Source organism: Tachypleus tridentatus, chromosome 8, assembly GCF_004210375.1.
Source record: "Tachypleus tridentatus isolate NWPU-2018 chromosome 8, ASM421037v1, whole genome shotgun sequence".
Classification (NCBI taxonomy): domain Eukaryota; kingdom Metazoa; phylum Arthropoda; class Merostomata; order Xiphosura; family Limulidae; genus Tachypleus; species Tachypleus tridentatus.
The window spans coordinates 147,831,854-147,855,500 of NC_134832.1; the positions used below are offsets into that span (position 1 = coordinate 147,831,854).

Sequence of the window (23,647 nt, forward strand, 5' to 3'; positions counted from 1 at the left end):
CAAACCAATATGCTTCACATAGTGTGGGATGCAAATATTTGTATCTGATGGCCAGGGAAGGACATAAAACGAGTGAGAAACTTGAGAGTTAATCTAAAGAATTGCATCATGCAATAACCATAAAAGAAAAAAGCAACATGATAAATATTTATTTATACAAAGTAAATATTTTAAGCAGTTTTATTATTCTTTTAGTAAACACAATTAGATCAAAACAAAAAACAAACAATATATTTTATTTTTATCTTCACATACATATAAACATGAAAAACTTCAACTTCATACATACCCCATCAGCGCCCTAGCAGCTGAAGTTCATCCATAATGAACAAGTTGACATTCTGCACATTTTCCGCTGTTTCCACCGTCGTGACAAGACATCCCACTTTTCTGGAGTTCCAATGATAATGTTACCCTGAAAACAAAATTAAAACTTTCTATAGTGACAGGGTAGTTATCCATAATACTTACAGGATATTTTACACTTTATCAATGCAATGTTTAATCAAACTCATGAAACTTAATATAAGTATTTAGAAGACTAGCTTGTTTACACAAGAGACAAATAATACACAATTTATCAACCCTTTTGCAACAGGCATCCTATACAGCATGTCTCAAGGTTTTTAGTGATTTAAACCAAATTTTAATTAGACTATTTTTTTTTTGTTATACCAATTAGTATGGTTTGTTTTGAATTTTGCACAAAGCTACATGAGAGTTATAAGAGCTAGGCATCCCTAATTTAGCAGTGTATTCACCACCCACCATGAATTCTTGGGCTACTCTTTTACCAACAAATAGTTGGATTGACTGTCACATTATAATGCCCCATGATGGAAAGGGCAAGCATGTTTGGTGTGACAGGGATTCAAACCGTGACCTCGGATTATGAGTTGAGCGCCTTAACCACCTGGCCATGCCGAACCACACTAATTAGTACAGAACAGAATTATAGCTAATAATCTATATTGTAATAGTATATATGTTTAAAATTCTTGATTTTATAAAGCAATATAAACAAAATCTTAAATTTTCCCTAATACAACACCTGACGTTTTTTTTTCTAGACAACCACTATTTTGCAATTTATTTACTACCCCTAAAATAAATATGGGTTAACAAGAATTACTCATTGTCAAATCATCATCACTAAGGCAAAATTTTTATAGCCTTCAATCTCATTTGGTTAAAGAACCATCAAACAGAAAATGAAATTCTTTTTTGCACACTATCCTGTCACTTCCTTTCCTTCAGGATTTAATAGTTCCCTATTACATTTAATATTATACTACCTATAACCAATAGAAATCTAAGGTTTTCATCTATCAGCTAATGTATTATATTACAGCCAAGTTCGTTCCTACAAACCTCCTTGCCACATATCAACTTGCATCGATGAATTTGGAACAGCTCTTACCTCATAGTTAGAATGTCAGAGTAACCGTTAGAGTTTTGAAACATTATCTACTTTAGCATGTTATTAGTCTATGTTCTGTGGTGCATTATTTAATTAAATAATATTTCATTATTGGTATAAAAAAAAGTAGTGTTAAGTGACACTGATAACCCACAGCAAAACAACAGGTAGATACTTTGTTTTCATAAATTCTTTGATATTAAGAAAGTCACTGAAATATAAAAATAAGTATTTCTTTAGGTTAGTTAAAGTAAAATAAATAATAATGTTTCACAAGGTATGCATAGGAGCAACTCAGAATAACTCATGGGTAATGTGAGCTCCACATTCCCAAAGTGATTTAGAACCTACAAAGGTGGCAATAGTAGTTAGGTATGGTTTAAAAGTATAAATAGATCACATAATGTTACAAGCTTAAAGTCAATTAGGATAAACAAAAGTAGTTTCATATTACTATTTGAAGTCATTGTAGAGAGAAAAAAAACTATATTTTTATCGATTCATTTTGGTGGTTATGAGATTAGTCAACCTGACCAACTTTGTACAGAGTAGAGAAACTACCAAATAAAATAAAAAGTCTTACCAAAACAATTGTTTGAAATACTTAATAGGTTTACAGATTATACAAAGAGAGCTACTTTTGACACAAAATTACTTTGTACTTCAATTATTAGAAAAAAAGACTTTATATTTGTTTAGAGTTAAACTTTTATTAAAATACTTCACTAAATAGCCCAATGTTTACTGAAAGAATACCATATTATTTGAAGATATACATATGTTTGTAGCATCAAAACTGTAATGACTTTGAACAAGTACCCAGTAAAATTTTGAAATTTCCACACTTGGTGCAGTGGTATTATTTTGAAAATACACTAAAGATACTTACTTTAGATCTTAAGACTAATATCACTGTATGGTGTAAGATTGTGATTTCATGTTACATGTCTGCCAGATTTTAACTTTTTGATATGTATTTCCTTTGTTTCTTTATTATATTGGTTGAAAGAGCTTATTTCTTACTACAAATCACTAAAAATATGACAAAAACTGACAAACTCACAAACACACTTTTCAAATTGGTTTAACTGTTATGTGTCAGGCATTGTAGGATGAGTATTCCAAACAATATTTATTATGAAAATTAAAATGTGTTAATTTATTTTTAATAACACGTTATTTTTGTGCTATTTGAATACATTAAATGTAACAGTATATTCAGTATCTGTGTCATAATATTTGTTAAACCAAATTTACACGATATTGTGGAACAAACCCATAGATTTCAGAGATAATTTAATAGAAAACAATTATTAGAAATGAAAATTACTTTAAACAGAAAGTACATAAAACACGAACTGTTCATCTAATAAATTTATCTTCCAAAATGTCACAACATCCCCCAAATCCAGATTAATTTGTTTTCAGGGAACTAACAACTTTTTATTGTTTTATTGATAGTTTATCTATTCCAGTTGTTGATTTCATTGTTGTCAAGAGAAACTTCTGGAATGATATCAGAACAGCTTTTGTTATTAAATCTTTAAAATACTCCCATACAACTACAAAAACAAGAAAGACTTACTCACCTTAGCCAATAACTTTAAGTCAGTACTAGTTTCTCCTGTCAATAAAACAACCTTTTTACTAAGCTGTACACTGAACTTATTCATCCAGTCAGCATACACCTGTTCTGCTAGAGATTCCTTTGGTGTAATGTAAACACACCGTCCTTCTGGATTATTTGAAAAAAGCCTCAAAATAGCAAACTCTGCACAGATAGTCTTCCCGCTTCCAGTAGGTGCTCCAATGAACACATTGTCTTCACTGTTATAAACAGCATTAAATACTGAAATAAAATAAAACTTTATTAATATATAAGGATTTTATTAGCTTATACTGTATATCTATCATTTGTTTTAGTGTGCTAAAATATTATTTTCCTTAACTTTGAACAACTGGAGCATAGAGTTTACTTTGATGACATAATACTACATAAAAAAACCATAAAAATCATTTCTTACAAGGTTGCCTGTTATGCTAGATTATTAGATATACCAAAACAACTACATTTACAAATCTTCCATTACCAACCAACATTAATGAATGACCAAGAATTTAGTTTAATAAAAAATGTGTAATTTTTTAACAGAAGACTTGAAATTTTTTCTAAGACCTAATATCAGATTCATAAATATTAAGATTTGTATATGAGGAATTGCATGATAATATTAATAATAATAATAACAATAACAATGATAATAATAATGATAATAATAACAATGATAATAACAACAATGATAATAATAATGATAACGATAATAATAACAATAACGATAATAATAATAATGATGATAATAACAATAATAATAATAATAATAATAATGATAATAACAATAATAATAATGATGATAATAACAATAATAATGATGATAATAACAATAATAATAATAATAATAATAATAATATCTCTACTGTAGCTCAAATGTAAGGATCTTAAATTGAAATTTAATGTATTCTGTCTCCCAACATCCAGTTCTGATTTGTTACAGGAAAAACTAAACTTTCACCTTGTGTTTGAATAGGATTAAAAAAGGGGAACTTTTCACTATAAAGAGTTTCAAAAGTAAGGTTTCTTAATGCTGAAACTGGCAACGGTTGTAGATCCAGGAGCTCTGTTGGGGGAGGATACTTTTCAGGAAGGATCAAGTGTCGAAAGGAGACAGGAAGTTGGGTCTCGGATCCTACAATATGAAAAATAACTATATAAATATTCTCCAACTGAAGTTTGTTTATAACATAGAGAAAACAAGGTGAAACATAAACAATCCGTGTATCTCACCAAGTATGAATTAATGATAAAACTAAATCTTCTATACAAATCCGCAGCATCGAATCATTGTTCAGCAATCTCCTAACTACATTAAACTTTCTTTATATTTAATCAATAACTGAACTGTTAATATTTCTTGAAACTCCAAGAAAACAACAAAGCCACTTGTAGATATATTAAATTGGTTTCACTAGTAAAGCCATCATCTCGTACATCAATTTTAACTCAATTATATTCAGCTGTTATTACTTCTCACTACCTATTAACACAAACTATACATTTTTGGACGTAATGTTAGGAAATTATACAGTGTTAAAACATAGTCCAGTGCATAACAACATATCCAAAAACAGTTAAAAAAAAATCCAAGTTATAGGAACTTATGATAGGAAAGAAGGAGCCTTGGTCATGCTCCAAAATAGGGTTAAACTCCTTACAGAAATATCAAATTGGTGCATCGTACAGTAATCTAATCCAGAACAACGTGTGGCTTACCACGAGAGGATTATGAAACAAGTAATTATTAATATTTAGAACCCTTTACGTATTTTAAGAAATACATCTTGTCAACTTTCTCTCATCAAAAATACTCAGTATCTTACAAAAAAGCTTTCAAAAACCAATGAGTTTTACATCACTGACTTGTTTGTAAGTATATTTAATATAACACAAAATTTAAAAATCAACAAATTTTCCATGTCATACATACACACGAAATTCAAATTGTGAAATATCTACTTACCAATCCATCTATCTGAGACTATTCTGATGAAATATTGGGGTGGTAGTGGTTCAAATACTGGTACAAAAAACTTTACCACATGTTCGTCTTCTGCAAATTTGCTGTAAATTACAGGTGCATCCATTAGTACATTACATAACTTGTAAATCTGTTGAAAGAAATACTTCTCAATATCTATAAAATTTGCTGCTAAATAAAAATTTTAAATTTTCAGACAAAAATCTTTACAAACTAAAATATCAAAATACATTTACATTACTCATTTCTTTAAAATAAAACAAAACATATGTTACTTCTCACATGTGACCCACAATGTTTATTTAATGTATAAAAAATACCCTAAAGATTGTAAATGTCAAATCTAGCATGTGACCAACATTGTTTATTTAATGTATAAAAACCCCTAAAAATTGTAAATGTCAAATCTAGCATGTGACCAACATTGTTTATTTAATGTATAAAAAACCCTAAAGATTGTAAATGTCAAATCTAGCATGTGACCCACATTGTTTATTTAATGTATAAAAACCCCTAAAGATTGTAAATGTCAAATCTAGCATGTGACCCACATTGTTTATTTAATGTATAAAAAACCCTAAAGATTGTAAATGTCAAATCTAGCATGTGACCCACATTTTTTATTTAATGTATAAAAAACCCTAAGGATTGTAAATGTCAAATCTAGCATGTGACCCACATTTTTTATTTAATGTATAAAAAACCCTAAGGATTGTACTTGTCAAATCTAGCATGTGACCCACATTGTTTATTTAATGTATAAAAAAACCCTAAAGATTGTAAATGTCAAATCTAGCATGTGACCCACATTGTTTAATTAATGCAGACCTTTACACACATTCTTCAGAACGTTAATACAATTTTCTCAGTTGAATAAAATGTTCATAAAAATTTACAGCAGCGTACCCAATGCAGTATTCCTGACTACAACCATAAAATAATCAATAGAGATTAAGTGAAAACATGATAAAGAAGCTGTACATTTTTTTTACTGGAACTAATACACACAATAACAAGTGACCAACAAGAAAATATTTATCATTACCAGTTTCTTTTAAAAAGTAGATTTATAAAAGGTTAAGAATTCTTGTATTTCATCTTCAATTTTTACAAACAATCTATAAGTATAAAGCCTACCTCTTCAACAGAAAATACTCATGATGAAGAATAACTTCACTGTCTACATCCTCCACCAGAATCCAGAAAGCCTATGCACAGAAATAAAATTTCTATGAGTTTGCTAATATATACTTTTTCAATTAAATAAAGCTGAATAATGCTTATTTTACATTTAAAGAATTACAGTAATGAAGAAAGAAAATCAAGTGACGTAAATATGGGTAACTAATGATCAAATTGTTAATTTGATGTGCTGTCTATTGAAATAAACTTAAATAAAAATGCTGATGAAACATGAATGTAGAAAAACATTCATGTAATGAGAACAACGCATTATTGTATGTGTGATAGCACAGCCACATCATGCTATCTATTGTGTCCACTGAGGGGAAAGGAACCCCCTATTTTTTTTGTTGTAAATCCAAGAACAAACAGTTGTCTTACCAAGGGGAGTCCACAATATTGCAAGCTTCTTTCACAGGCACATTTTGTTCTAACCAACAAATGAATAAAACTTTCACTTTGCTGCTAAAGTTATACATCAAAATACACTTCAGCTGTTAGCCTTCCATTTGGATTGAAAAGAGGGATCAACCTATATCATACTGCATATGATGGCTGTATATACACGTTATCAATTCTAGAATATCTCCAACATTTTATTTTAAAAATTCTTATGGTAACAGATTAAACTGAATAAGAGTAGACTTTAAAGTCAATACAATTAGGTGAACTAGTAACATGTTTTATATAGTTTAAGTACTTTAACTTTACTAACACTGCCTAGGCCCATCAGACCAAACACATAACCATTTATTAAGTGTATCTTCATGAAATTTAGAAGACTTTTAGTAAACATTACAAAGTTTTTGCACACGAAAAGTCAGATTTTTTAACAAAGTACTTTTTTATATTTGCCCATGAAATTGTCAATTATTTTTAAATAGTATGAGAGTAAAGTGATTTTCATTCTGAGATTAAACTACATTTTCATGCCAGTCTTATTGAGGTAAGCAGTAAAAATGTTATTTAAATAAAATTTTGAAAATAATGCTCCAAACATCACAACACGTGCACTTTAACCTACAGGGCAAAAGTGTTAAAAGATAAGAAATGAAACATTTATTTGTTTTGACTTTTGCACAAAGCTACACAAGGGCTATCTGAACTGACATTCCTAATTTAGTACTAAGACTATAGGAAAGGCAGCTAGTCATCACCACCCACCACCATCTCTTGGGCTACTCTTTTACCAATGAATAGTGAAATTGAATGTCACATTATAACACCCCACAGTTGAAAGGGCAAGCATGTTTGGCATGACAGGAATTTGAGCCCACAATCCTCACATTGAGTCAAGCATCCTAATCTCCTGATCATGCCAGGTCATAGAAATAAAAAGAAAACACTTTTATGAAGTTCAGTAACTGGCATTATTTGTACACTTTATATGTATACCACTCAAAAGTTTATCATAAATAAATTTAAAATGTCCACAACTTCAAGACATGTGAAACACTAATTTCCAATACTTTGTAGTAATACATGGGGGCTCATATCTTCAATGGTTTGAAGAAGTGCTGTACCAATCAGTTCACTGTATATGAAGCAGCATCATGTCTCAAATACATACAGAAGTACACAAAATGGAGGTAACAGAAATAAAATTACGAAACAAATTTTACCAGATAAAAAATTAAAACAATTTTCCAGCACATGAAAATAGTCTGTTCTAATTATAATAAACTTTTGGAACATAAAAACTCAAAAGTCTTCTTTATATTTACAAATATAAAAATACCTCAGATGTTCCATGAACTTTTTCATCCCACTGGAAGTCTGGAGTGATGGTAAGTTCAACTCTGAGGGTAGAACGGGTAATGGGTTGAATGTGTGCAGATAGCTCCAACTTGGGAAACTGATGAAGGTACTTATGCACAGTCTTTCCTAGTTTTGGCATTCTCAAAAGCTCCCCAATTTCGTTAGGGCCAAGATCATAAAGTCGCTCCCAAGGGAAGTTTTTCTTTTCAATTTTTTTCACAACCTCCTCTGGAATTTTTTTGAACTGTCTCAGTGGCGACATGGACTGCCACCTGGAAATAAGGACATTTTGAAACAAAGACAAAAATTATCTTATTATTAAATGAATTAACTAGCTTTTTCACTACAAAAGTGTCTATTGGCATTTCAACTATGCTTTGGTCACAAGGTTAGTTGGACTACATCATAGAAATACTCTAATAAATATACATGTAACGTTTTTCCCCCCCTGTAGTTTAGGTTAAATCTTATGAAATATGAAATTAAATACTACCAATTATTAACAGCTTACATTCTTTTATCAATCATCTTGCAAAGAGACATTGCTTTGTCTGTTAGCTGGGCCCAGCCTCGATGTAGGACAATCTCAAATATTGCTCTCATTAGCCTAGCTGCACTCTGTGTTACATACACCATGTCTGCCATCAATGCCAAGCCTTCCAGTTTTAACTGAGATATGTAAGCTTGAAGCAGGACATTAACCTTGGCACTTGTTTCTTCAATGCTTTCCTTGATAGGGATTGGAACCCGTTCCATCAGTTTCTGAAGTTCTAGCTTCTCTTCCTACAGATACAAATATTCCATTATCAGAAATAAATGAAGAACATTTTATTTACTGTCAGTTTATCTTAAAGAACAATCACTCGGGTTTTTGAAAGGTTATTGCTCTGATAAAATTATAAATCAACAGCAACGACTGTTATTCCTTTCACTGTACAACAATGATTGTGAATACAGTAAACAGGTACCTACTTCTCTGATGTTAATATTCTTGAACTCTGATGACAACGAGAAAACCCTGAACAGCTCAATCTCACTTAACGTTGGTTTAAGTAGAGTGTTGTAGGTGGACATGGTCTCATGAGTACAGTAGTAGTGGCTAGCAATACGTCCCAACTCTGTTACCTGGAAGGGACATAAAAAATTAGCAGTGAATTTTTCTCTTCAGGAAAATATGGTGTGAATAAAATGCTGCAATACTCGAACTATACATACATTACTACATTAAGACAAAAGTTAAACTAAGATGTACGTAAACAACAAAGTTTGCAAGTTTGTACAAAGTAAACAAAACTCAATATAACAAATTTTTAATTTCCATCTTTAGCTCTTTCTTGACCCTATTCTTAAGTCTGTTTTAATACAAAGATTTTCTTTTGACTTCCCAGCACAATTTCCTTGTCATCTGATTATTACTGGAAAAATGAAAGCAGATAAAAAAAAACATTACCTGGAAATTTCCAGTTTTCTTGTCAAATTTGATAGAATTATTCTTGTCTAGAATACAGGCTGCAGAAAAAATTAGATCAGCTCTGTGCTGTTCCAGCAGAGGGTCCGACTTTAACTCATCATGAGAAATACCATACAGGGTTGGGGACCTTAACATTCTAATGTACAGGTAAGTGTAGCCCAGCCACAGAGAAGCTTCTTTAATGTTCTGGACATTACCAAGCACTATTTCTGCATTAAGCATATCTGGGAGTTTGCTGATCAGCTGGCTCTCTATTGGCAGCTGCAATATTAATTTAACCATATTTCAATTACACATTCAGATATTACAAGAAACCAGCAAAATATCTCAAGTACATAATCCTACAGATCATAATTATGTGACATGAAATAACAGAAATTCTAGTTTTATGTGAGACTACTTTTAATGTTTATAACTGCATGACTGGAAAAAGAAAACATAGCTAAACGAATCATTTCATCTGTTTCTAATTATAAACATTTTATGTTACGATTTCTATTTATATAACATTTGTATCAAAACATTTACCTGCAAAATCAGTTTCAAACTGGTAAGTAAACAAAAGCTATTTAGAGTTAAAACATAAGCAATAAACTTTCAACAATACTCATAGAAAATTGTGAAATATAGAGAAACAAATATTAATGCCTGTACAGAAAAACACGTGGTTCACGTGCCATGATGCAGAAATATTGACCCCATTTCTTCTTCAGTTATGATTTAGACTTATAAGTCTCATTTATTCTTACTTAATATCCGAGATAGATATTAAGATAGTTTTAAAAGTAAATTTTCCTTACACAACAGTCTTACTACTTCACTGTATTATGATTTGGACTTATAGTCCTCATTTATTCTTACTTAATATCTGATGTATAACACATTAAGATACCTTTAAAAGTGAAGCTTCCTTACACAAATTCAGTGTTTTATCTTACTAACCTGCTGATTTAGAAGGGACAAGTAGTATTGGAGTTCACTGTGGTTGGTCATCAGTATGCCTTCCCCTTTAGTATCATACTGGGGTCTACCAGCTCGACCTAACATCTGCCAAAATATGTAGACTGAGATTATGTAGTGCAAAACATTTAAAACTCATACAAAAGTAAACTTCTTAATCAATAAATACAAAAACATTTTAAAAATAAAAAAATAACCACCACAAAGGATGATGACCTGATCCCAGTTTGTGTGACAAATAAAGCCAATGTTCTCTATTGAAACACAACATCCATAATCAATTGTAAAGTACTTACCTGCACTCTGTAACACCTTGTAAACCTACATTTTCATTTACTGCCACTGTGACAAGGGTCACTAACCTCAAAGTTGTTTTTCTTTCAAACATAACTGTTTTGTCTGTAACTTATGAACCTCTTGATGCTTGGGTCACAATTATCCAAGATAGTTTATTAACTTTACTCAAACAATGGAGAGGGAAAGACAAAAATTACATAAAAAATCCACTGGGTTGTAAAACCTCGTTACATCACAATGACAACATGGTACTAATACACAGCTACATTATAATGACAACATGGTAGTAATGGCACAGCTACATTATAATGACAACATGGTAGTAATGCACAGCTACATTATAATGACAACATGGTAGTAATGCACAGCTACATTATAATGACTACATGGTAGTAATGCACAGCTACATTATAATGACAACATGGTAGTAATGCACAGCTACATTATAATGACAACATGGTAGTAATGCACAGCTACATTATAATGACAACATGGTAGTAATGCACAGCTACATTATTATGACAACATGGTAGTAATGCACAGCTACATTATTATGACAACATGGTAGTAATGCACAGCTACATTATAATGACAACATGGTAGTAATGCACAGCTACATTTCAATTACAGCCACTGAGAAATAAGAGACAGCAATATCACAAACCCTTTAAAAACTACTGGTCATTAAAACAGAGCTACAACACTTAGTCATTGGGTATTACAACCTGTCTACATCACACAGCCAGAGACTAGTACAACACATAACAATTGCCTAGTAATGTATAGCTATGTAGCCCCATAAAAAGACTGTCCTTGCACGGCTGAACCATCCCAACATCTTCTTGATGATGTGTGTCAGTTCTGTATATTTTACTTTTTTCAGGATTTTATACGTACACGTCATGCAGAAATAACTCAGCCTTTTGATATGTTAAGTACATATGCAGTCTACATTTGTAAACCATAAAACAGACATTACAGTGAACAAGATGTTAAGTATATATGTAGTCCACATTTATAAACCATAAAGCAGACATTGCAGTAAACAAGTTTTGTACATTTATAACTAAAACTTATTTTAAGGGCTTACTATTATTCCATGCTTGTTTCTGTAAAAGCTCAAAATTATTAGTTGCTTCTCCATTTCTTTTATTAAATTCAGCCTAAAGGTCATATTTTTAGATCATGGAGCCCAAACCACAAAAGCAGGCAACAAGACATTTACCCTCCAGAGTAAGGTCAAGTACAAGTTCTTTCTACCCTCCAGAGTAGGGTCAAGTACAAGTTCTTTCTACCCTCCAGAGTAGGGTCAAGTACAAGTTCTTTCTACCCTACAGAGTAAGGTCAAGTACAAGTTCTTGCTACCCTACAGAGTAAGGTCAAGTACAAGTTCTTGCTACCCTACAGAGTAAGGTCAAGTACAAGTTCTTGCTACCCTACAGAGTAAGGTCAAGTACAAGTTCTTGCACCCCCTTGGTACAAGACCAGATTTAGAGATTTTTTATTGTCAATGCAAAGTCTTGTATTATGCAGAAAAGTTATTCACACAAAATCTCTTAAAACTAAATCTTTAAACCTGATTTTTGTCTGGGCCTTAAAATGTTGAACAAGAATCCATCATTGGAACAATTATTATATATTTATATATGCATTAGGCTTTTATTTTGTAACATAAAAAAAATATGATTCTAATAAAACTATTCAGTAAGCTTCTGTGTAAAAGCCACCTGCTTATAAAGCAATTTTTTTTTATTTTCCCACGTGTTCTTAATACACAGGTTGGGAAAATACATATAAATGATAAAACGACAAATTAACAAAATCCTATCAATTAAGGTGCGTTTTATATTCATGATGACAAACATTATAAGTAGATGCCTCCATAACTTTTAAGCAATGCACTATCAAAACAGGACCATTCCTTCAAGTAGAGAGAGTGTTTTTGTTTTTTGTTGGTTGCAGCAAGCTAAAGAGGAATAGAATCCTTGGAGGTGTTGCACACATTGTTTAAATGTTTAGAATCTTCTGCATACAATCCATACAATGGTAAGTTATTTCAGTCAGAATGGGTTCCACACCACTTTACCCTCAGTGTTCACATACAATAACTGGTTAAGTTATTTCAGTCAGAATGGGTTCCACACCACTTTACCCTCAGTGTTCACATACAATAACTGGTTAAGTTATTTCAGTCAGAATGGGTTCCACACCACTTTACCCTCAGTGTTCACATACAATAACTGGTTAAGTTATTTCAGTCAGAATGGGTTCCACACCACTTTACCCTCAGTGTTCACATACAATAACTGGTTAAGTTATTTCAGTCAGAATGGGTTCCACACCACTTTACCCTCAGTGTTCACATACAATAACTGGTTAAGTTATTTCAGTCAGAATGGGTTCCACACCACTTTACCCTCAGTGTTCACATACAATAACTGGTTAAGTTATTTCAGTCAGAATGGGTTCCACACCACTTTACCCTCAGTGTTCACACACAATAACTGGTTAAGTTATTTCAGTCAGAATGGGTTCCACACCACTTTACCCTCAGTGTTCACACACAATAACTGGTTAAGTTATTTCAGTCAGAATGGGTTCCACACCACTTTACCCTCAGTGTTCACACACAATAACTGGTTAAGTTATTTCAGTCAGAATGGGTTCCACACCACTTTACCCTCAGTGTTCACACACAATAACTGGTTAAGTTATTTCAGTCAGAATGGGTTCCACACCACTTTACCCTCAGTGTTCACATACAATAACTGGTTAAGTTATTTCAGTCAGAATGGGTTTCACACCACTTTACCCTCAGTGTTCACATACAATAACTGGTTAAGTTATTTCAGTCAGAATGGGTTTCACACCACTTTACCCTCAGTGTTCACATACAATAACTGGTTAAGTTATTTCAGTCAGAATGGGTTCCACACCACTTTACCCTCAGTGTTCACACACAATAACTGGTTAAGTTATTTCAGTCAGAATGGGTTCCACACCACTTTACCCTCAGTGTTCACATACAATAACTGGTTAAGTTATTTCAGTCAGAATGGGTTTCACACCACTTTACCCTCAGTGTTCACACACATAACTGGTTAAGTTATTTCAGTCAGAATGGGTTCCACACCACTTTACCCTCAGTGTTCACATACAATAACTGGTTAAGTTATTTCAGTCAGAATGGGTTCCACACCACTTTACCCTCAGTGTTCACATACAATAACTGGTTAAGTTATTTCAGTCAGAATGGGTTCCACACCACTTTACCCTCAGTGTTCACACACAATAACTGGTTAAGTTATTTCAGTCAGAATGGGTTCCACACCACTTTACCCTCAGTGTTCACACACAATAACTGGTTAAGTTATTTCAGTCAGAATGGGTTCCACACCACTTTACCCTCAGTGTTCACACACAATAACTGGTTAAGTTATTTCAGTCAGAATGGGTTCCACACCACTTTACCCTCAGTGTTCACACACAATAACTGGTTAAGTTATTTCAGTCAGAATGGGTTCCACACCACTTTACCCTCAGTGTTCACACACAATAACTGGTTAAGTTATTTCAGTCAGAATGGGTTCCACACCACTTTACCCTCAGTGTTCACACACAATAACTGGTTAAGTTATTTCAGTCAGAATGGGTTCCACACCACTTTACCCTCAGTGTTCACATACAATAATTGGTTAAGTTATTTCAGTCAGAATGGGTTCCACACCACTTTACCCTCAGTGTTCACACACAATAACTGGTTAGCTTCTTTTTCTTGAGTTTCAAATCAAATAAAGCATCCTTCCTCTGTTGCTTGTTTCCAGTTGGAGACATTCCTAATGATCTTCTTATCAAATAAAGCATCCTTCCTCTGTTGCTTGTTTCCAGTTGGAGACATTCCTAATGATCTTCTTATCAAATAAAGCATCCTTCCTCTGTTGCTTGTTTCCAGTTGGAGACATTCCTAATGATCTTCTTATCAAATAAAGCATCCTTCCTCTGTTGCTTGTTTCCAGTTGGAGACATTCCTAATGATCTTCTTATCAAATAAAGCATCCTTCCTCTGTTGCTTGTTTCCAGTTGGAGACATTCCTAATGATCTTCTTATCAAATAAAGCATCCTTCCTCTGTTGCTTGTTTCCAGTTGGAGACATTCCTAATGATCTTCTTATCAAATAAAGCATCCTTCCTCTGTTGCTTGTTTCCAGTTGGAGACATTCTAATGATCTTCTTATCAAATAAAGCATCCTTCCTCTGTTGCTTGTTTCCAGTTGGAGACATTCCTAATGATCTTCTTATCAAATAAAGCATCCTTCCTCTGTTGCTTGTTTCCAGTTGGAGACATTCCTAATGATCTTCTTATCAAATAAAGCATCCTTCCTCTGTTGCTTGTTTCCAGTTGGAGACATTCCTAATGATCTTCTTATCTGAGTGGAGACTTCTACTGTGACTATCACTACAGTTCTTGTCAGCATCAAACCCATTTTTGAGTGCAACTGCAGCATCCTTGGGTTTAGTAGATGGATCTGATCTAACACAGGCTGTTAAAGTCCATTTTGACCTTATCCACAGTAACTGCACAGACTGCAAGATGAATTTCTCAGAAAATTGTACATGCAGGTAATCAAGGATGACAAGATGCCACATAACAACTATGTTTCAGTTATGGTCACCAGGACTTGAGGACGTTTGCTGAAGGTCTGTAGGAGTTTGGTCAGAAAACCAGGTGCAATGATGGATAAAGAAGAAAGCTGATGTAGTATACCCATAATGCACATAATAAAAATTACTTTCAGCAACTATATGGCTTCTGCTGCCATAATTTTGTCAACTTTTGTCTGATTTGGAAACTGGATACAGTAATATTCATATCACATCAAATTAATTTGAACAAAATCAAATAATCTCCAACTTTTCACAACTGATCTCTGCCATAAGACAACTCTGGTTCAGAGAGAGATCCATTTCTAAACACAATCTTTTCCATATGATATAATAACAATTTAGACTTCAGTGTAACAAAAACAACAACAATGAAAACTGCAAATTTCATTATTAGAAGGTTACACTTGTGTAATGCTACAGTAACAACTTATGTCTACCTGAAGAATATCCAAAGCTCCTAGTTCAACCCAACGTCCTTTCTCTGGATTATATACCTGAGTACCTTTTATTATCACAGTGTGTGCTGGAAGATTCACTCCCCAGGCTAGTGTTGCTGTGGAAACTAATACTTGAATGTGACGGTCAGCAAACAGATCTTCCACCAGAGTACGGTCCACCCTGATGTGTTAAACAAAACACTGTTGTTACTGTTTTCATAATTATCATCAATGAATATATGATTGTAATAAACTGTTTACGAAAAGGCATCAAATAAAAGTAACAAATGTGATAAATAAATAACTAGTATAATCCTTTTTGAAATATTTTAAACACACACAGGTTAAACTGACGATTACCCATGAAGTTCGAAACACTGTTAAGTACTTTATTTTAATTAAAATTTTAATACCCATACTAGCCATATTTAGAATACATTTTTACTTCACGAGTTTCTCGTCATCATGAATAATCTTCAGAATGTTTCATACAGTTACATTCAAAATTTAACTCAAATGTATTCAGTTTGAACAATTTCAATATTTTAACCACTTTGTCCAATTTATTTTAGACACAATATATAAACAAGTCAAAGATCAATTGTACACATTCAACATTAAAAGTTTTTGTAGTGAGAAATTAATAAATTTTCTTAACCCATGACATAAGTCAGGCCCATATATACCACACTTTAAAGAAATTTTTCAAAACTATGTACTCCAATTTGTACATGTTATTAACTAATACAAAGAGCTAACTGAAAAGGTGTCAAGAGACATTGGATAATCTACACAAAATCTTAATAATTATTAAACAGAATAATAATTTAAAGAAATTTTTCTAAATAATACCAAAATAACTTCTTAATATTGCACACAAAGAAAGGTAAGAATCATAAGAACTATTTCTAAATACCTCCCCCCCCCAGTACAAAATTTAAATTTTTATATGACAATTATTGTGATTAGATTATGTAATACCTTAAACACAAATATCAATCCTATCATGACTTGGAATGAGTAAGTAATATAATTTTATTTGGCTAAACCAAAAAATGTAATTCTACAAACAATTCAGCTATACTGATTTTGTTAATTAATTAATAACCAAACATATGTTAACAATATCTCTAATTGTTTTTTTGTGATGAAGAAAAATAAATTTTAAAGTATTTAAGTTTTAAGTAACAACAAATATATCAAACAACATACCTGGTCATTCCAGCATGATGAATGGCAAAACCATATGGCAATAGATCTTTCAACTCCAAGTTCTTGAAAAATAAAATGAAAGAAAACATCTAAATAAAGCTACATCACTTTACATGCTTCACAAGTACAACGTATACAAAGAATGATGAACAGTTTTTGTTAGGTATTACCACCAGGTGACACTGTGCTTACCTTAACCTGTTCTGCCTCTGTCCGAAGTACCTCTGTCGATGCTGATCCTTCACGTAAAAAGTGACCTAAGGTATCCTTCTCTAAACACATGTCCCTAACAGCCCGAGCAGTCTTTCCAGTTTCTTTCCGTGAATGAACAAAAACCAACACCTATATAAAAAAAAACAAAACAATGAAGATATTGTCAAAAATCAGTATCAGCCAACTTTAAAAGCAAATTAAAATATCAAATCATGTGCTTTTTAATTTCACAGTTTAATGTAATCAAACAAGTTACTGTTCAACTTTATAACTATTCTTGAAACCTGATATTGATAAAAAAAAAAACAACAGGTAAAACAATTTGATTATTAACTCAGGATGCAAGTATCACTTGATAAAAAAAACAAATCGGTAAACAGTTTCATTACCATCTCAGGATACAACTATCACCTGAACAATGTATAAGAAATATCTTGAAAGATAAAACTAAATATAAATCTATAATCACAAAACAAACCCCTCATGTTAGTAGATTAAAGTTGAAGAAACAAAGAATATAAAAATAATTGGGTTTCATGAGTACAAGAATGTTACAGCTTTCACCATAAAACATTAAGAAACTCTGCAGTTTACATTCACTTTTACCATGACTTTTTGTTTTTTTCAGTAGTGATAAAAATATAACATGCATACAAAACAAATCAAACCTGATTTTTTCCAGCATGTTCCATTACTTTTTCATACAATATTTCATTCATAACCTGGAATCGTTTGATAGCTTTCTTTTCCGTGATTCCTATGTATTGTTGTTCCAGTGGAACAGGGCGAAAACTGTTGTCAAAATAATAAAGTCCACTGGTAGGTTCAACTCTGAGAAAAGTCGCAACGTCTTTGTAGTTAGGCAAAGTAGCACTAAGCCCAACTAACCTCACTTCTTCTTGAGTCATTTCAATGTTACGAATAGTTCTGTGTAAAAATTTAACAAAAACAGTTACAAAAATCACTTGAAAGCTAAACAAAATAATAACTTAAGTTTCAGAAAGTTACAGAGCAAATACTGAGATTTTAAGTATTATTATTATTGCTGAAAATAAATACCAGCATTTTTTAAAAGTGGATTGAGTAATGTAACTAAGTTATACATGCTTTCAAACATTACATGAAAATAAACATTTAGAGAACAATGCGTACAGTTTTACGACACGAACAATGAAACTGTTCGTTATTTTCTCCACTACATCAAAACCAACTAAACTTGTATTCATAATGTAACACTGGTTCTTACAGCTTATGTAAAAATGTACAATTCACTTAGTAATTAAAAAACAAATATCTAGTTACAAAATAAATTAGTTAGAACAAAGTTAAAAATGAAATATTGATTGATTGATTTAGTGTTTTATGGCACAAAGCAGCAAGGCTATCTGTGCCAAACATCCAGTAAAAATAAATTAAATGTAGTAAAATGCATTAAAAGGAATGAAGGTAAAACAAAGCATCACTGAAAAACAGAAAAAGTATAAAACCAATGTTGACACCTAGTCTACAATGTTAAGAGAGAAAGCAGAGTAAGAGAAGTTGTAAAGAACTTTCTCTAGCAAAATGGTAATGATCATAACCTGCCAGGAAGACTAACAGGTAAGTACAAGAACCACCGTCAGTCACCTGAAGTTGGTCTTTCCAGTCCTGGTGTCGCGTTATTTAATGTTCTGGCCATTTTACAATGTCAAATTGAACTAGAGAGATTGAGACTCTGAAAAGGGAACCACAATTAAAAAGGTGGAATAAATAAATATCAAACACTTAAATGAGGTTAAAAAGATTAATGGCCTTTAAAAAACTAAAAACTTTATCAAGGTGGACAGTGTCACCATCACTAATAACACTGTCCAATGTTACAGACAAACCCTGGGACAGAACATGTTTAAAATAGTGCTATCGTTGTGAGTCGTAAAGATGGCAGGAAAGTAAAATGTGGCTTACAGTGATTTGAGTGTTACACAAATTACACACTGGTGCATCAGTTCCAGATAAAAGAAAACGATGAGTTAAAAAAATGACCAATGCGTAGTCTAGTTAGAACAACTTCCTTCTTCTGAACCTTATGGAAGCTAGGCGGCCAAAGCCCAATATAGGGTTTTATTTGAAAAAGCTTGTTGTCACGTTGCTCACTCCAAATGAACTGCCAGCTGGCACAGAGCCAAGCCTCGAATACAGGACCATAGTCCATGTATGAAATAGGCACATTGGTGATAGTGTCAGAGCAGATAGATTTAGCTGCCATGTCTGCAAGCGCATTCCCGCAAATACCAATGTGGCCTGGTATCCAGAAAAACTGGATAGAAGTAGATGTTAATGAGAAATGGGCCAGTCAGTTTTGAATACCAGCGAGAACAGGGTGTGAACCAACGTGAAGTGATTCCAAGGCCAGCAGAGAACTAAGGGAGTCAGTATAAATAGTGCAGTTGGAGTACTGCTCAGCTTCAATATGATCCAGGGCAAGAGATATGGCATACAGTTCAGCAGTGAACACAGAAGCTGGAGAGAGGATTCTGCGTGCAACCACTGAACTGCAACAAACCATGGCAGAGACCACAGAGTCACCTGATTTGGAACCATCCATATAAATTGAAATAGAAGGTTGTTCGAAAGATGTCATTTGAAAAAGGCAGATACTCCCGATTGGAAGTACCATCTTTTATTTACTGAACATTTGGGGGCTGTAATAAGCCATGGGGGAAGGGCTGACCAGTGGATTCTGCAATGTTTTCCAAAGACAGACCCAATTCATCCAATTGCACCTGGATGCAAAGGCCAAAAGAAGCAATGGCAGATCGTCTGTTTTGAAAAAGTAAGGCCCACTGAGGAAGGAAAACACATCCCCAAGTGGGATGCATTAGTAAGGAGTGAAGTTTAGAAGAATACAGTAAAAACAGTTGCAAACGGCGAAGGTGCAGAGAAGGTTCGCAAGATTCCACGTATAAGCTCTGAACTGGGGAGGTGCGGAAAGCCCCAGTGCAGAGTCGAAGTCCTTGATGATGAATGGGGTCCAGCATATTTAAGGCCAAGGGTCTGGCAGAGCCATAGACCATTTATCCAAAGTCGAGTTTTGAATGAATAAGAGCACGACATATCTTTAACATAGAACATCGATCAGCTCCCCAACTGGCAGCAGAGAGGACACGGAGGATGTTCAGTGCTCTTGTACATTTGACCCATAGCTGCTTTAAGTGTGGTATAAAGGTCAGCTTACATCAAAGATAAGCCCCAAAAACTTGGTCTCAGGGACCACTGGCAGCGAAACTTTACCGATACGGAGTTCAGGATCAGGGTGGATACCCCCGTTGGCGGCAAAAGTGCATGCAAATAGTCTTAAGAAAGAAAATTAAAGCCGTTCGCCATAGTCCACTTCAGTACACGATTGAGGGCAGTTTGCAGTTTGTGCTCAATGTTTCTCATGCTCGACGACTGACACGAGATGTGAAAGTCGTGAACATAGAGCCCGTTTGCAACAGTGAGAGGGAGTTGTTCAGTGATGGCATTTATCTTTCTACTGAAAAGTGTGACACTCAAAACACACCCCTGAGGGACCCCAATTCCCTGTACAAAAGAACGAGAAAGTGTCGAACCCACACAAACTTGGAAACTACTGTACATTAAATATTTTTTAAATAAACATGGGTAAATGGCCACGTAACCCATATAGGTGGAGGTCTCGCAATATGCCATACCTCCATGTTGTGTCATAAGCTTTCTCAATGTCAAAGAATATTGAAACAAGATGTTGGCGTTTGAGAAAGGCTTTTCTGATTGATATTTCGAGTCAAATTAGGTGGTCTGTGGTGGAATGCTGTTGTCGAAGCCCACACTGGGTGGGCGAGAGGAGGTTGTTTGATTTGAGGAACCAAACAAGATGAGCATTAACCATCCTCTCTAAGGTCTTACAGAGACAGCTTGTCAAAGCAATTGGATGGTAGTGTGAAGGAATCTTGGGATCTTTCCCAGGTTTAGAGAAAGGTAAGATAATAGCCTGGTGCCAGGCAGCAGGAAACACATTCTCCTGCCAGATCCAGTTAAAAACAATTAAAAGAATATCAAGAGAAGCAGGAGATAGATGGCACAGAATGTCATAGTGTACATCATCTGGTCCAACAGATGTACTGCCAGACCAATGAAGGGCCATTTTCAGTTCCACCAGTGTAAAGAGACAATTATAGTAAAAAAGACAGTCAGTTCGAAAGGAAAGAGGTGAACGCTCTGCCCGAGTCTTGATGGTCAAGAAGGCGGAGGAACAAGCAGAAGTGCTAGATACCCAGCAAAAGCTTTCACCTAGAGTATTGGCGATGCTCCAGGCATCAGCTACCTCTTGGCCATTAGAGAGTAAGATGGAGAGGAGGACAGAACTGTAGTGCCCACTGACCTTTCGAATCCTATCCCATATGACCTTGGAACTAGTGGTAGAAGATATGCTAGTTGTGAACTTAATCCAAGATTCCTTCTGGCTTTGACGTCTTACCCACCTAGCATGTGCACAGGCCCATTGGAAAGTGATGCGGTTTGAAAGTGTGGGATATCTACGGAAAGTATCCCAGGCCTGTTTTTGAGCCTTCCGTGCCAAGTGGCAAGCAGGATTCCATCACGGACTAGGATAGCGTGGAAAATGTGTCGAAAGTTTCAGGAATACACTGAGCAATTGCTTGTATAATGCAGTCAGTTACTGCTGCCACACAGTCGTCTATTGATGGCTGATTCATGATGGCAGGATCAAGTTCTGCGAGAGCAGTGAAAGTGGACCAGTCTGCCTGATACAGCTTCCACCCGGACACACAGGTAGGGTGGCATCGACCACGACCAGTCTCTCTCAAAAGTATAGGAGAATGATCACTGCCTAGTGGATTATTGTCAAACCTCCATGAAAAATGGGAAAATAATGAAGGAGAGCAAACCGAGAGATCAATAGCGGTAAAGGACTGACTAGGTGCGTGAAAATAAGTGGAAGAACCAGTGTTGAAAAAAGAAAGATTGTGATCAGAGAGCATACGCTCTACAGAGCGACCCCTCCTATCAATAACAGCACTTCCCCAGGAGATGATGTCCATTAAAGTCCCCCAGGATTAGAAATGAAGATGGCAACTGTTCAACGAGAGCACCAAGGTCTGATTGATCATATGTCTCTCCCAGGGGACAGGTAAAGAGAACAAACAGTGATGGTATGACCCAAGGAAACACGGATGGCTATGGCCTCCAAGGGTGTGTTGAGTGACAAAGACAGGGTGGGCACATGCTGATCAACCAATAGCACCACCCCTCCATGTACTCGGTCCATCACACAGCCTGTCATTTCTGTACAGAGAAAACTGCCGAATGGTGACTGTATCAGCAGGTTTTAGAAATGTTTCTTGTAAAAACTTGTAAACTCAACAGTTCCATTGTATCAAGGTGGCCATTTTTAATGATGGGTGGGCGAAGCAGCTGCAGAACCCTTCTGTTTACGACCACGTCTTTTTCCTTACTGTCGTTATTCGGAGGAGGTCTATCAACCTCCATGGATCCTGCCCTGGGTCTTTGTTGTTGGAAGGGGATTCCAGTGACTGAAGATGCGAACAAATGATTGTTTTGCATCATGGGGTTGGAGAAAAAGATGTATCAGAAGAAATGCCTGTATTTGAAACTGAAGGGTGTGGATCTTGAGGTTTGTTGGAATGTATGGGAGGAACAGAGATGGGTGTGGAAGTCGATTCATCAACCTTTTTAACCATGGAGGTCAAAAGGCTTTTCATTTGTTTTGAAAACGATTCTCTTGGAGGTACAGAGAGATCTGTCTGCACTCCCACTGTAGTTGTGGAACAAAGTGCAGCAGCATATGTCTGAGATGGAGTGGCGGACAGCAATTTCCGAGCCTCAGGATAACTAATGTTATGGGTCGTTTTCAAACGCTGTACCTCTTTTTCCTCCAACAATTTTGGTCAAGAACGAAAGTAGGAAGGGTGGGAACCATTGCAGTTGACTCAATGTGGGTCCGTGTGACACTCATAGGCATCGTGGTCTTTGCCACCACAATGAGCACATGTCAAGGAACCACGACAGGGTGTCTTTGAGTGGCTGAACCTCTGACATTGGAAACATCGAAGAGGGTTTGGAATGTACGGCCTTACCCTGCAAAATTAGATAACCTGCCTTGATGGTGGCAGGTGCACGTGGTGATTTAATGTCAAAACGAGGATATCTGTCGCCAGTGTAACTCAGTCTTTGCAAGTGGAGATGCTCCTCACTGCAGAAACTCCTTGAGTGGAGAGACCAGCGAGAATCTCCGACTCAGGGACGTTCTTCAAATCCCTCTCAACAATAACTCCTCGTGATGAATTCAAGGTAGCATGAGGGGTAACCTCAATAAATACATCCCCAATTGCCTTTGAATTCAAGAGGAGTCACTGTGATGGGATGTGGATGTTTCAACCAATGTCTCCAGATCGAAGCT

General features: G+C 34.7%; 1 protein-coding gene across 1 annotated transcript in view; it reads right to left on the reverse strand.

Annotated features, from left to right (window-relative positions):
• Window positions 1-290: 290 nt before the first annotated feature.
• LOC143223723 (U5 small nuclear ribonucleoprotein 200 kDa helicase-like) overlaps window positions 291-23,647 on the reverse strand; it is a 53,368-nt gene continuing 30,011 nt past the window's right edge. The window contains exons 12-25 of the mRNA XM_076452062.1: window positions 17,877-18,135; window positions 17,188-17,337; window positions 16,996-17,057; window positions 15,784-15,964; window positions 10,367-10,471; window positions 9,404-9,685; window positions 8,926-9,078; window positions 8,465-8,736; window positions 7,934-8,225; window positions 6,151-6,221; window positions 4,996-5,096; window positions 3,991-4,164; window positions 3,010-3,269; window positions 291-415 (exon numbers count right to left, since the gene is read on the reverse strand). Coding sequence (XP_076308177.1) covers window positions 302-415; window positions 3,010-3,269; window positions 3,991-4,164; window positions 4,996-5,096; window positions 6,151-6,221; window positions 7,934-8,225; window positions 8,465-8,736; window positions 8,926-9,078; window positions 9,404-9,685; window positions 10,367-10,471; window positions 15,784-15,964; window positions 16,996-17,057; window positions 17,188-17,337; window positions 17,877-18,135 — 2,476 coding nt within the window. The 3' untranslated portion in view covers window positions 291-301. The remainder of the gene's footprint in view (window positions 416-3,009; window positions 3,270-3,990; window positions 4,165-4,995; window positions 5,097-6,150; window positions 6,222-7,933; window positions 8,226-8,464; window positions 8,737-8,925; window positions 9,079-9,403; window positions 9,686-10,366; window positions 10,472-15,783; window positions 15,965-16,995; window positions 17,058-17,187; window positions 17,338-17,876; window positions 18,136-23,647) is intronic.